This window comes from Poecilia formosa, unplaced genomic scaffold (genome assembly GCF_000485575.1).
Source record: "Poecilia formosa unplaced genomic scaffold, Poecilia_formosa-5.1.2 Scaffold388, whole genome shotgun sequence".
Taxonomy (NCBI): domain Eukaryota; kingdom Metazoa; phylum Chordata; class Actinopteri; order Cyprinodontiformes; family Poeciliidae; genus Poecilia; species Poecilia formosa.
The window spans coordinates 504590-520269 of NW_006800327.1; the positions used below are offsets into that span (position 1 = coordinate 504590).

Below are 15680 nucleotides of genomic sequence, written 5' to 3' on the forward strand. Positions count from 1 at the left end.
TACAAAATGTGAAAGTGAAAACTGTGAAATTTTATAGGAAAAACAAGGAAATTTCTGAATTTCAAAAGTTAATCTCAAATTTGTTTTAGAAAAAACTTTAAAATTTCAGAGTTTAACAGTTGAAAATTTGTTATAAAAAAAACAACTCAGAAATTTATAGATTTTCTAGACAAAAATGTTTTAAATTCTGAGTTTGAAAAGTCAAATATTTGCTAGGGAACAAACTCCAAAATTTTGAGATTAATCTCAGAAATTGTCTAGAAAGATAATTGTGGAAATTACTCAGTTTCAAATTCAACAATTTTCAACTTTTGGAAATGTTCTTAGTGTCAAAGGTTCTCTCCAGAAAATTTATGAGATTGATCTAAGAATTTCAGATTTTTTTTCCCAGAAAATATTCATCTTTTCAAACTCAGACATTTTTAAGTTTTTGTTTTCTATAAAGTTTTAAGTTTTTTTTGGTGGAAATTGTGCTCCTCTTTGCTCTGCATATAATGGTCCGAATGCGCCATCATGTCATAAAGTCTGAACACACACAAAAAAACGCCTCATTTCAGAACAAAAAACCAAAGTGTTAATGGTTCTGCAAAGGTAAAAATCAACGATCTTGTGTTTGCTTTACCCAATCAGAAAGATTTCTCAGATTAAAGTCGTTACCTGTTGGGCTCTTTGTTGATTTCTGCTCAATCTGATGGGAAAAAATCCCTTCCTTCAACTTCCACTGAAACCATCAGCAAATCCTCCAAACTCCATGAGACAAAAATAACTTCCTGTCATCAATGAACCCAAATAAAAATAAATAAAACACCTCAAAATAAAGGTAATGTTACACTTGATATTCCATTAAAATGCAAAAGACTTGATGTTCTCATTTGAACAGCATTTAGGGAGAGCGTCATGAGCTCAGCTAAAACGTAAAAAAAGTACACTGAAAAAAGAGAACAGGTGATTCAACTTAAATATATTTAAACTAATTAGTCACAAATAATCAAATTAAGCTTAATCAAGTTAATTTATTAGGTTTATTATGCATTTTCAGGTTAAACAAATGTAAATAATGTAAGCTTGACAAACTTCATTCAAATATTGGTGACTAATTAACAATTTTTATTTTATGTTGGAGCTCCAGTCTCTTTTTTCAGTGTAGGATGTCCCAAAAAAAAAAAAATAAATAAAAAATAAAGTGTAAAACTCACTGACATTGGATCATCATCTCACTTTCACAAACGGCTCCCAAAATTACACGATTCCCATAAAAAAAGACACACACTGTATATATAAAACAATTTCTACAACATTTATACATATTCTGCATTTTTCAGAGTGTCAGTGGTTTTCCTTTATATAGCAGAACCCTGAAGCTAATCCGCTAGCTGCTGATATTATTACGACTCTCATCTGCAAGTATTCCTAAAATGTTGTCATTCTAAATACAACTTGCAAACCTGTGAAACTATTTGTACCACTTTGTAACTCCGGTTCTGACGGCTCAATCTGACATTAGTCACAGCTGGATACAACCTAAATATTCACATGTGTAATGGCTGTTTAATACTGTCCTAGTCCAATCTTGGTTCATACTGACACTTCCTGAGTTGGAGAGAAGCACATCCTGGAGACGGAGGGAGAATCCTGCCGTGAAAAGAGAAGCAGGAGTTTAAATTCCACCTCAGGTTAAACTTTCAAACAGCATACGATCCACACAGGCACAAAACAATAGTTACAAACTGAACAAACAAACAATATAATGTTTCAGAATGTTTTTCCAAATATATGCTGTATTTAGGGTTCATTCTGCTTTAAACTAAATCCAGTTTATTTGTTTAGAAAATCTCAATCGAACTCTGATCGAGACTGAAACCGTAGGCCTCGGTTCGGTTGAAGCGAACTTTGGTGCGGTTTGAATGCAAAGTATACCGGAGACCACTCCAAAAGCAGGAAGTGGACTATAGAGCAGAGCATTCTGGGTAAATACAATCAAAACGAGCACAAGAGTCTAAAGCTAGAAGGAGAAATGGCTCATGGTCTTTTATCAGACAAAAAAACAAAAACAAAACACTGAAACACTGAAAGTCTGATGCTACTCCATTTCTGTTTACATTTTGCAAAGTAAGAAGTTGCGCTCATGTCTTCTTCAGAGGTTTTTATGTCGTTTCCTTCAGTGCAGCGCCACCACAGGCGAGGAGGGGAACAGGTTGTTCAATGAGTTTAGATCATGTGGGACGGAGCAGCTGAAAATGTCAAATGTTGCAATTTTAGCCACAAATCAAACTGATCGGCTTGAATGTGTTGTAGGGAACGGAGGAGCAGCTAATTTTAATCCACTCTGTCTTATCTGATAAATCTTCATACTCCAGGGTTACCTGCGGAGAAAAAAGTTAATCTCTTCCTTCTGATTGTTTGGGATTTATAGTGAGTCATTTTTTTTCCAAGAGAAGAAAAACTGAGTGTCCAAATTTTCCCAGAAAATTCATCAGAACTGAAGAAGAAACTGAAGCCAAAAGCTCGACATCTTTATGGCTGTAGCTTTAACTTTTACAACAGAGTAAATCAAACGTTTTGCTCCATTTGCAGAAATGTAGATAAAAATTGCAATTTTAAAAACTCAAGCAATGAAAATCCAGTCTGATTAGGAAAAACCTAAACGTACTTCTTCCTTTCTGAGTGTCAAACTAAAGAAACCATGAAAACATCAAAGGTTTCTGTGTTTCACAGCACAAACAGGTTTGAGTTTGTCATACCTTAGAAACCTTCAGAGGTTTGTTTTTGTGAAAGATAAAGTCTGGATTTTTAACTACAAGTCCTGCTTTCCCCATGACAGGACCGGCTGGCGGACTGCTCACCTGTAAAACATGAACGCACAAAACGAAAAGAAAAAAGCAAAGGTAAGGGCATGTAGAGATGCTGTCACAGTGCCCCCTGGTGGATGATGAACTACAACGCTTCACATTATTACAGAGTGGTAAACATTTGGAAACTCAAAGCTCACCGACTGGACGAGGATATTTTCTTTTCCTAGTTTTTTTCCAACAGCTTCGGGTGAGATGTGTCTCTCTCTCATCTGCTCGCCTCGAGCTTTTCGCTAGTAACACAGAAACGGGTAAAAGAAAAGCAAATAACATCAGAATTTATGATTAAAAAGGAAATATATTTGTAAAGTAAGTCAACTATTTAGTAAAATTACATTCTTTACGATACAACTGAATGTGTATTGCTTCTTTAGCGCAATACAATGAAGCAATACCAAAATGTTTTCACATTTTGGCACATTACAAACACAACTATGAATACACAATGTATTTTATACCAACATGAAATACAGAAAAATTGCAAAGAAGGGGGAAAAAAACATTAAATAAATATTTGAAAAGTGTGGTATTCATTTATATTAAATACTGAACCAAAATGCAACTTTTTGCCTTCAGAATTAATCTAAATGTAGGGCTGGACAATATGGCTGAAAAGTGTATTATTAAGTGTATTAAGCGAATTATATCAATAATTATAGTCTTTTCTTTTTAAATATGTGAAATACTACCAAACTGGTGATGTGATCTTTCCAGTTTTATCCACAGTGTTCACTCAACGCCGTTGTATTTCATCTTCAAGCAGTTATGAGGCACAGTGGAGAAACCTGAAACTGCTGCTGCACCAGTTACTCAACAAGGTGTTGCTAGGTAACCAAAGAATGAGTGAGTTGCTAGGTAACCAAACAGTAATTCCACACACTTTGCTTAGCTAGCAGAGAGAAGTTGAGCAGCTAAAGTCTTTCCTCTGCCTACATCTCCCAGAATGCCGTGTGGTTCTGGATCGGAGTTCAGTGAACTTATCAGATGTTATTGATATTTATTATGTGTCTATCGCGATATATATCGTTATTGATTTATTGTCCAGCCTTATTCTCAGCATAAAGGCAGCTGTTCTCATTGGTTTGTTAGAGAAAGATCAGAGAACAAACAGCATCATGAAGGATAAGGAACACATCAAACTTTGTGTTTATCCAGTAGTAAAAATGCATCCTGGCATTTATGGTTGCAAAAAGACAAGATGCACATTTCTTACCTTGATGAGGCCACCAAAGGAGCGGGAACGGGGACGCTTCTTACTGGCGGCTAGAGGGAGCAGATGATCCTCGCTGGATGTTTCTGACTGAGTCTGCTTGACGAGCTGGACAGAAACACAAAGGTCAGAAACATCCAAACGGACAAAGTTTGGCTCCATGATGAGCAGCCAGGTTTATGTTTCCATTCTGGGCCTGCGGCCCTTTGGACCTTTCACAGTGGACATTAATAACTTTGGCAAAAAGGCATAAAACAGTAAAGGTATAACAACAAATGCAGGTTTGAGCATTATTTTCATTTTTCTGGGGTATTTGCAGTAAATATTCACAAAAGAATGGCACCAAAATAACCAGTAAAATTTATTTGTTTATTTTTTTGTCTTTAGGTTGGAAACTTTTAATTTTCCAAATCGGAAATCAGCTTTACATTCGGGCATTAGTTACTGAAACTAACGATTATTGTAATAATAATAATAATAATAATACCACCAATTATTTTGACGATTAATCAGATTTAAAAATTGGCACAACCTACTTTTTTTTTTAGCCGCAATCATTTTTATACAATATTAGAAATACATTAAATTATACAAAAAAAACAAATAGTTGAATTCCTTTTTTATACTCTAGTTAATGATTAATTGATTACTAAATGAGTTAACAATTTTTACAATAATCGATTAGTCACGATAAATCGTTTCAACCCTCCTTCATATAGCAACATTTTGGTCTTTTTGGAACTCCGTAAGCCAGAAACCCACGGTGCATCAAGAGGCTGTTTGAGTTGAATTCACTTTTGCTTTGATCACCTTGAAGTCTGAAGTTTTTTAAATGTTGTGTTCTTGGACAAATAGTCACACCACAAAGTTTTCTGAACTCAACCTGTCGGACGAGTTTCTTCTTCTTCGCGGAGTCGGGCATGTTCTGGTGAACGTGCCTGAAGAGCTCCTTCAGCGCCTCCTCTGTGTACTGCTGAGCAGGCGACTGACTCTGCTCCTGCACGGCGCGGCCCGGACCGGCTGTCCGCTTCAGAGGCGGCGCCGTCCGCTGGGCAGGAGAGCTGCTGCTGACTGCCAGCAGCTCCAGGTCATCCTGAAGCCAAACAGAGAAACTTCAAACAGGAAGCTCAAGTTTTACGTTTAAAAACAAATCTGAACATTTTTGCTGTTCTGATGGATCAGCATACAAACGCTTTTATTTAGACGGCCAAGTTAGATCGTCATTAACAGCTGTACGACATCCTGACTTGGTGTTAATACACTTTTAAACCACCACAATCCATGTGTAGCCATATAGTGCCATTAGAAACAATTAATTGACGTATTTTTTCATTTTTACTACTTTTACCCTTAAAAAAAAAAACAGGCAAAGTGCAAAGTCTGAAGAGGAAATCTCTTGTCTTTCCTCCATTTGGTAAAATGTACATTTATATTTCAGCAGAACGGATAATTACTTCTGTTGATGACAAAATAAAAAGAATAAGAGAAAAATGTGGCTCTTCAAAACACTGACATTGATGCTGAAACTCGTTTAAAGCAGTAAAACTAAGAAACGTTTAGCTCACCTTACTCTGCAGAACCTTGGTTCCGTTAAAATGGACCTTGGCATATTCCCTCAAATAGAATGGAGCCTGAAAAAGCGACAATAATCAGGAAGTTAGTCATGAGAGGAACAGATAAGCAACCCGCCACACGTTTCTGATAAAGTCTGTTTGCAACTTGTTAATGGATCACTGATTCACTCAGGGCAGGAACTATCAATTATGTAAGTAATCGATTATTCTACTGATTATTTTATAGATTATTCTGATGATTCATGAGATTAAAAAAATGTAAATTCTCCAGGTTTTTCCATTTAACCACTTAAGTCTTTTAATATTCTTTCAGAAATGCATTAAAAGATGCAAATAACTCTGTGGCTTTTCAAAATTATAAATTAAAATGTCATTTCTAATGTTATTTAGTGAACACTTGATCATTTAATTATTTTGCAGAGTGTGTAGGAAGCAATCACCCTGAAGAGCTTCTGTGAATGCTTGATGAGGAAGGCCATGCTGTTGTTCAGGTTCTTCAGATTGTCTTTAAGGTCGCCGGCTGTCATCTGGAGGCAGGAGAAACAGTCTAAACACAACAAACTGCAGCACTACAGAGAACCTGTCAATGTTTTAATGCCAAATGTGCAGAAATGTGACATATAGGCCTTATGCATATGTAACCCAGTCTTTATAAAGACAAATATCGCTGTCAAATAGTTTACAAAGTAAGTCAGTACGCACAGGATCCATTTCAGGAAGGTTTTCATTCATATAAACTTGCACAAATCCATCTCCGAGTGTTGTTTTAAACATGCCAAACCCATAGGGGCCAGTGTAGCACAAAGCTAAAACGTGTCAGCCAATCAGACTGCTTCAAAACGACCACCACTTCCTGTTAGGAATTAAACATGGAAGTTAATTTATGTGGATAGATGTATATATATCGAACTATGTTTAAAAGTTTAACATATAAAGTTATTAAAACACTAGAAGATGTCGATGGAGAATCATGTATGTGGATATATTGGTGCATTATTTGGCGCCAAATCTCAATTTTCCACAAATAAACACATAAATATAGAGTTTTTAGAAACAATCATTTTTAGGGACATCAAACTGGGTTTTTGTGTGGATGAAAGCCAAAACAAATAAAAACTTATTTATCTGTCCAAATGTGGACTTAATGGGTTAGAGGATGGAAATGATTTGGATATTTATCCATCTTACATGTCTGGGCCAGAGGACGTGCGGGGCAAACATGAGCGCCAGGTTGTAGGCAGACATCTTGTTCTTGTCCTGCTGCTTGGCGGTGTGGTAGAGCAGGTCCAGCAGCAGTTTGAGCAGCGAGCGGTTGGCCTGCGGCAGCAACAGGAAGAGGAGCTGCAGGGCCTCGATCTGACGCTCCTTGTTTGGAACCGCTGTTTTATTTCCTTTTTCATCAAACAGAGTCATGTCTGGAAGAAAATTTGTTTAAAATGTAAACGCCCATCCTTTCTTTATGACAGCGTATCATTGAAGATAAAATAAAAGAAATAGAATTAAAACACTCAGATGTTTTCTAGAAAACCCCCAGAATTTTTTTTTATTAATCTCAGAATTTTTTTAGAGAAAACCTTGGAAATTTCTGACTTTGGAAAGGCAAAGACTTGCTACAAAAATTTATAAATTTTCTAGAAAAAAAAAAAACATTAAAATTTCTGACTTTGAACAGTTGAATATTTGCTTTAAAAAAAAAATCTGAAAATCTCTAGAAAAAACCTTGGAAATTTCTGACTTTGGAAAGTCAAGAATATGCTGCAGAAAAACTCAGTAATTTTTAGATTAATCTCAGAAATTGTCTAGAAAATAATTTGGGAATTTCTGAGTTTGGAAAGTCAAAATTTTGCTTAAAATTTTCAGAAATTTTGAAATTAGTCTCAGAAATGTTAAGAGAAAAAACAAAGACATTTCCAAGTTTAAATATGCTTCAGAAAACCTCAGAAATTTTGGGAAAGTCTCAGACATTTTTAGAAAAAAAAAAACACATGGACATTTCAGACGTTGAAAAGTCAAAATTTGATTAAAAATGAAAAAATTATGAAAATAGCCATGTTTTTTGAGATTTCAGAGATTAATATCAAAACTTCTTAGTTTTTTTTAATGACTTAGTTCTTTAAAAATGGCCTTAGTACGTCGTCGTATTTCTGTAGCTGAAACCACGGGAATCATATTTCTAAATATTTCTTCCACAGCTTTACATGCACAGCTTTTCCTACCGGCTATCTTCAGGTGCACGTGGAAGTGCCGGTGTGTCAGCAGAGGCTCCGGCAGCTCTCCCAGAAAAGTCTTAAGCAGAGAGGCAACATCGTTGGGGTGAAACTCTCCGGCCTCAAGGTCGACGTCCGCCCCGCCGTTCAGCAGCTCCTTCAAGGCGTGCTGCCGGACGCTGTTCCCCGGCACCCGGAACAAACCCTCCACATGCAGATCTGAGCAGAAAAATATTGCACCATTTCACTTTGAGCAGAGCAAATAAATATAATGAAATGAATATTTTGTTAATTGTCTGAGACGTCACGTCTGGTATTTGGTCAGAATCTGAATGTTTGGATCTATGATATTAGATAACACCTTTAGATTATAAGAACTGAATGCAAGTCTGTCGTTATTAGATTCCTGCACATTTTGCATGTCAAAATTTTCCAAAACTTTCCAATTATTTTAGTTGATTTACAAAGTCTAAAAAAATAGAGTTGGGTAGTAACTAACTACACTTACTCAGTTACATTTAACTTCAGTAACATTTTGGAAAAAACTTAGTTTTATAAGTATTTTTACTAAGCTGCACTTTTTACTTTTACTTGAGTAATTTTATTATGAAGTATTTCTACTCTTGCTTGAGTAAAATTTCTGGATGTTTTACCCACCGAACGAAAAACAAACATGTTTTAACCAAAAATTCACCAGACACAGACACACCTGCAGTTTCTGTTAAAGTTTCATAATTTTTTTCTTGAAAGAAACCGATTTGGAAAAATGTTTCTTTTGCCTGATTTTATTCTTTTGTAATTATGTTGTTATTTTCATTTTGCTCTTTAAAATACCTAAATTTCCACTTAACTTTATATTTTGGCCTGTCTAATACTGTGATTTTTCAATATTAAATGATATTTTAATCAGTTACTCAGTACTTGAGCAGACTTTTCAACCAAATACTGTTTTATTCGTACTTGAGGCCTTTTTACCTTTACTGGAGTAAACATATATTGCAGCAGAGCTACTCTTACTTCAGTGCAATTTTTGGGTACTCTGCTCACCTCAGACTTCTACAGCGCTCATGCTTTACATTTAAAACACTCAAAATATGGAAGGTAAACAGATTAATTGATACTTGGGATTAAATAAAAAACATTTGCAGTGAAACATTTAGACAGAATGCAAAGTTCAACACCAATATTTATAATCTCATCACTAACTGCTTAGGGGTGAAAGTACATAAGAACACAAATGATCATACCAATAAAACAAAAGCTCCTTTTTATTTATCTGTTTTGAAGTAATTTTTTACTCCAGAGAAAGACGAGGTTGTCCAAAGCTGGGGTGAAAGAACTAGCAGAGTTTTATGATGTCTTACTTTTGCTGAGGAACTCAATGAGCTGATAGATCTGTGCGATGGAGCTCTCAGTCAGCGTGGTTCCAAAGACGGCGCCTTTATCTGTTAAAGCATGGAGACGCATGAATTAATCATACAGTCAACGTTTAATTTATTAATTATTTTATCTCTAATGCATTCAGTTTTTTAGAACTCATTCCATATTCATTATTTTTTTCACTTTAATCAATCAACTATTCAGGTGGGAAGATGGTAGTCATGACAACGTGATGCGAGTGATTTTTACCTTTTCGCTTAAGGAAGTTGAAAGAGCGGAAAAAGCCTCCATTTCCACTTGTCGGGGTTTTGGGACAATCCTCACCGAGGAGCTGGGCGAACTCGGTCCCAGGAAGGTCGATAAGCCGAGTTATGTTACTGAGCACAAGCTCCAGGAACGCGTCGGGGCTCTCGTGGCGGAGTTTCTCAACAAAAAAATCTGGGTTGAAGATGACGGGCGGTCTGACAGAACAAGAGGAGCCGGGCGACTCCTCACAGTGGGTCACCATGCTTCTGAGAAGGAGATGCACAACAATCAGGCAGGAAGTTAACTGAAGGTGAAAATGAGATGTGTGTGATTGCGACATCTTTATCAAAAATAATTTTAACATTTCCAATTTCACAAAAAGAAAGTGGAAAGACACTAGAGACAAAACAGGGATAAGATACTACGGAACCCAGTGGTGTCCAAACTTTTCCCAAAATGGACCAGAATCCTGAAGACTTACTTTTAAATTTATATCTCTATTTAAAATGGAGTTAAAATTAAAACAAAAAACACTTTTTGCCTAAGACTTTCCATCAAATAATTAAATTTGTCATTGAAATTCTTGTGCTAAAAAGTAACAAAAGTGCCTAAAGGAGGGGCAAATTTCTAACATTCTGGACCTGCAGGCACAAATTATCCCAAGGTCCACAAATGGTCCCTTGGACACCCTGACCTAATCTGTAGTCTGTTGATTATTCCAATGCACAAACATGAACATCTTGTACGTGTTTTCAAATTATCCGACTCAATTACACTTTTTTTTAAATATCTGCACTGTATTATTTTTTTCTACAGTAAATTTGCTTTGAATGTACAGCTGTTATTGTTTTTCTTAACCATTTTGTAATTCCAGGTCACAAACTGTATTTCAGAAGAATTTGTTCAGTTTGGAATTATTTGATTCTGTTTTAGTCATTTAATTTATCTTACATAGAAAACTGAAGCACTATCAAAGAGTGTTTTGGACCCCTTAAATAAAATACTGCCCATCACACACACAAGAACCAAATGCTAACTTCAGCATCGTCACCTAAAACTGACAAGACCTGCATTTTCTTATTTACGTATTTTGATAGCAGTAAACATTAAGATAAACCCCAAACTGTATCCGGTCTCGCGTTTTATTGATAAAAGTCAGGCAAAGTCAACGTTAGCAAGCTAACCGCAACGTCATGCAATTAGCTTCTCTTGAAACCTGTTATTGCTAATCATAAGACATACTGCGCAAAAAAAACTGCCATAAGAAACAGCTAACGTTCAACGTAAGACCTCGGAAATGTCTCTTCTCCAGTGTTGGAACTGACAAACAACCTAATGACGGTAATATTGTTGATTTACCTTCTAATTTGCGTGCTTTCATCAACATCGTTCCCCGCAGCCATGTTCAGTTTGAATCCTGCGCTGTTGTCCCTAAAGCTCCGCCCACTTCAACAGCCATTGGTCAGTTCTTCAAAGTAGGTGGCACGTAGCGACTTGATTTGAATGTACCTTCCTGTGATTGGTCTGTTTGAATTTACTGTTTGTCAAAACAAAAGCGTGAAGCTGGTTATAAAATTTCGGGCATTAATACTATTATCAATGCTCCTTGTTTACAAATAACGTCAAAGTAAACTATACAAATCACATTTTGTCATTGACTCCCTTTATTTAGCAGGATATGCTTTCAGTACTGTCAAATTGTGAAATGTTTTCAGTTCAGATAACACACTACAAACGTATTCGCGAAAATGCAAATCAATATTTTTGGCAAATAAGTATGACGAATTGTTAATGCTAAATACGTACTTACTGACCACGCAAGCCGATAAAGTTGACATGCAAGTCATAGCTATACAACAAAAACTTGAATGTAGCTTAAAAACAAGAATATGGTGCGCAAATTTTAATTTATCGAGGGTTATTTTACACAGTTCACACAGGTTCTAAATTATATACACCGAATCAAACCGTGGAAAATATATTCAAATAAGAACTGCGTTTTTATTTCATACACGGATTATGGTTGCAATATTTCCTTGTAACACGTTTTTCTTTTTTCAGACAGCATCATCAATAAATGTCAGTAAATTGGAAAATAAAATTGGATCCAATTACTGGGTACTGTTTAGTGGTACATTTGTACTACTTAAAAAAACAGTGATGAATCTTTGAAGATCATAATTTTATTGTTATCACCTCAAATAATGTGATACCTACATACACCCTCACTAATATTCAATTAAATGTTCCTTCACACATTGGAAAGAAACCACACAAACAGTATATTTATGAATCAGGAATGGAGCTCTTTTGGACCTACAGCTATTATCCACCTTTGCTCATCTTTGGCAAAAAAAAAAAAAAAAAGCTCTTAAGTTCAGTCCATTTCTGCAAAATGTATTTTGGTTTGTAATTTTTTAGCCTGTATATGAATTAGAGAAGATCCACTTTTAAAATTCACCTCTGAATATCTCTAAAAGTGGAGCAAACAGCTTGTCTTTCTCCTGGAGGCGTGATGTCTCTGTGGTGAGGAAATTGGGCTCCATATGCTGGTCTAATCCAGCCCAGGTGGTCCTGTCCGCTTCTATTAGACGAGGTTCCTGCAGGCCAAATCTGAATCGGAGAGCAAAGCCGAGCCACGGTGTAATCTTAAGCTTTCCTCCAGATCACAGCAGAACCGCGAAGGGAAAGCTCTGGCTCTCATTCTGAGACCTGTGCCCCGAGTTAGAGACACTTTTTGTTCTTTCAATAAATGTGTGTGGAGAGAATAATTGCAGAAATTAATGCCTCTAAAACCTTTTGTTTGTCAAATGAAAAATAAATGCACAAGTCACAACAGAAATTCACTGAATGAACCGGTAACAGAATTAAATGCAGAATTTTCTTTTAATGTTTCAAAGTTCAATTAAAGTGAAAAATAAATCGTTTTTTGAACAGAGTGAATCAGTTTTTATTAAGAATTCTGAGAAACGACACAGTTAATGCTGGCAATATAAAAATAAATAATATCCAATAAATAAATTAATAAATATTATAAATATTTTATTTTTAAGGTTTCCTATGTGTCTGTTCAAGTCTAACTTTTATCCAGACTTAAATTCATACAAATGTAAAAACATACAAATTATGAATCATATTTTTCTGTTGTGGATGGATGTATATGTGAGTGCACTGTAAAAACACAATCTTACTAAATATTTTTGGTCTAGGTTCTCAAGCAAATATATGACTACACTTGAAAAAAGGCAAAACTAACTTGCAAGTAACTTTTCAGCAGATTATAGTGCCATCCTACAGCACAATCAAGTTACCACATTAACTTGAAAAAAATGATATATATATATCAAAAATGACTTGAAATAACTTTTACTTTGTAATTTAACACCTTGAAATTGGGCCTCTGTCTCTTTCAAACCTCCTTCAGGAAGTCATCACAACATGGCTCCTCTATTAACCCTTTAGCAACGTTTTTACCAGTGTTGCACTGAGAAGTAGCTCCTATAACGAGCTCAGCAGATGAGCAGCTCCACCAGGTGTTTGCTAATTGCTGCTGGCTAGTCTGAAGGTGCTGAGTGGAGGAGTCACTCAGCTTGGAAACCGCAGCTCTGAGGAGGAGCTACGCTTCGAAGGCGGGGCTAAGTCCACCCACGTGTTTTGCAGCTCAATGGTTGCCATGGAGATTGAAGGATTTCTCAAACGTGTAAAAAAAGAATCAAGACAACTTTCCAGGTCTGTTTTTGATGAAGGAATATTATTATAACATAATGTAACACTAAAAAAAATTTGATTTTAGATAATGCTGCCCCTTTAAGGAATTATTTACTTAAAACAAGTTCATAGAATAAGTTACTTTTAACTTGGTTTTGTATAATTTCAAGTGTACTGAGATATTTGCAATAGAAACCAGATCAAAAATACTTTTTAAGATTTGTGTTTTTGCAGAGTGAGATGCCTTCACTGCCCTGCTGGCCAAATTAAAAGCTAACAACGTCTAACTGCAGCTCCTCATTTTAATTCGCAGCTCCCCTCTGCAATCAGACAGTTGAGTTTCTTCCACCACGCCTCCGACAGGCTCTTAATCTTATCGGGGGTTTTCTTCCTCAGAGTCATCCTCTGCTGCTGGACCACGTTACTGTCCATCTGCTGGAAGCTAGCTAGGATAGCGCCATCAAACGTGTCCTTCAGGTTCTTCTGGGTCAGCGCTGAGCACTCTGTGAAGCCCACCGCCCCGAGCTCCAGCGCCAGCCTGCGGCCTTCCTCGGTGCTCACTGGCCGCTGCTGGTTCTGCGCCAGGTGGATCAGAACCTGCACGTCTTCTCTCAGGTCCAGCTGGGTGCCGACCAGGACCAGGGGGACGCCGGGGCAGAGCTGCTGGATCTCAGGGGCCCATTTGTTGGTGAGGTTTCGGAAGGAGCAGGGGCGCACCACGCTGTAGCAGAGGAGGAAGACGTCGGCGTTTCTGTAGCAGAGCGGCCGGAGGCTCTCCAGCTCATCCTGCAGGGAGAAGAAACAGAGGAGACCGACGTCTCACATCAAACTTCTACTAAAGACGTCTTTAAAAAAGCTGTAAATCCCCTAAAAAACCTTAAAAATGTGTTTGTTAGGGAATGTCTACAGCTGAAGAATTAAACTTCTGCATTTTGGTGCCTCCATATAAGGTGATTTATTGACTAGAACCACTTTATTTAATAAAATATATACATATTTTTATCTATGCACAAGATTTACTGAAACTGAGTCAAACCAAAGTGAGTTTTCATTTGGACCTGTTGGTCTAAAACACAGGTTTTCTCCATTTTCACATGTGGAGTAATCTGAATAAATGTTGACAGGATAAAACAAATGTAGCACATTATAACCACTTATTAACCCAAACATAAAGACTCAATAAGAAAATATTCCACATTTGAGGTTTTTCAGCAGAAATTGGGTGTTCAGTCATTTAATAAACATCAGGTACGTTTAGAAATTCATATGTCGACTTATATTTGAAGTTCTTGCAGATTTAGTCAAATTACAGCCACACATTTCAGAATATGCAACACGACAAACCGACACATAATGATAATATGAAGTAAACTGGAAATAATGCATTGTTCTTGTATTTTTTTTACATATAAAACTCTGACACGCCTAAATAAAATCCAATGCAGTCAATTAAATTCAGAAGTCCCTTTAATTTTTCTCATTTAGCAATTCAGCAATTATTACTAAATTATGTGAAGTTATGAATACTTCAGTGTTTCAAAATAAATATTTACCCATTTTTAACTTTTGCCACATTTTGTCATGTTCCAACTAAAAACGTCAAAGTCTTTGAGTGGAATATTATCTAGTAATATAATATTGCGTGATATAAACATATATACCAATATAAAGTGTGCCATGCATTTTTGTTTGGATGCCTTTAGTCTCACAGTAAAGAAAAGAAAAGCTGCAAGAAGCTGTAAAAGATTTGAAACTGAGTTTCACCTTCCTGAAGGAAGGTACGTTAAACGTACAGCAAGAGCTAAAATTGTATTTCAAAGGCAGATCAGGTGTTAGAATGGCCCAGTCAAAGTAGAAACCTTAATCAAATTTAGGGTAAACTTGAAAATTAATAAAAACAATACATAACAAATCCTTTCTCCACTGATGGGCTAATAGAGTTAAATCAAAACAACTTGTTTTATCAGCGTTTTCATGCAAAATTTAAAACATGATCAATCTTAAAGAAATATAAAATGAATTTAATATTTAGTTCAGCTCAGGGATAATAAGATCATTAATAAAATGAGAGTAGGAAAGGTGAATTATTCAATAAATCATCTAATTAATGTTTGATAAGGAGGTTGCTGAATTAATTTCCTCCTGTATTTCACATCTAATCCAGTGGTGTCCAAAGTGTGGCCAGGGGGCCATTTGTGCCCCTTGAAATGATTTTGTTCGTCCCCTGATCGGAAGTCAACAATAGTAAGAATTTGTTGACCAAATTGGCAAAAATTTGTCTGAAATCCTACGAAGTATTTATATATTTTTTTGTACTCATTTTGATCTAAATAACTGCAGTATTGGTTACAAATGCAGTAACCCAACGTTAAATCTGCCATTTAGCCTGCGGCAATAAGCAAACACTCAATTAATTGCATGATATATTAAAATGAGCACTATAATTTATATTCTGATTAAATAATTTTTGAAGGGCAATTTTCTTTAAAAGACTTCATAATCAGTT

The 15680-nt window shown here is 36.1% G+C and overlaps 2 protein-coding genes across 5 annotated transcripts in view; both read right to left on the reverse strand.

Annotated features, from left to right (window-relative positions):
* Window positions 1-457: 457 nt before the first annotated feature.
* Window positions 458-10940, reverse strand: arhgap19 (Rho GTPase activating protein 19). Of its 2 annotated transcripts, none has more exons than XM_007575787.2 (12): window positions 10826-10940; window positions 9470-9729; window positions 9205-9285; window positions 7850-8059; window positions 6822-7048; window positions 6074-6160; window positions 5625-5690; window positions 4943-5152; window positions 4063-4167; window positions 2990-3082; window positions 2742-2843; window positions 458-1632 (listed from the first exon to the last, which is right to left on the reverse strand). In XM_007575787.2, exons 1-12 carry the CDS (start codon window positions 10867-10869, stop codon window positions 1576-1578), a joined length of 1542 nt encoding a protein of 513 aa, XP_007575849.1. In that variant the 5' UTR covers window positions 10870-10940; the 3' UTR covers window positions 458-1575. The 2 variants fall into 2 exon arrangements, with proteins under 2 accessions (XP_007575849.1, XP_007575847.1); XM_007575785.2 differs by having other exon boundaries at window positions 9470-9732; window positions 10826-10939.
* A 2327-nt stretch (window positions 10941-13267) lies between these two features.
* Window positions 13268-15680, reverse strand: part of LOC103154494 (rho-related GTP-binding protein RhoU-like) — a 10352-nt gene continuing 7939 nt past the window's right edge. For all 3 annotated transcript variants that reach the window (XM_007575791.2, XM_016662734.1, XM_007575790.2), the window contains one exon: window positions 13268-13960. In XM_007575791.2, coding sequence (XP_007575853.1) covers window positions 13472-13960 — 489 coding nt within the window. In that variant the 3' untranslated portion in view covers window positions 13268-13471. The remainder of the gene's footprint in view (window positions 13961-15680) is intronic.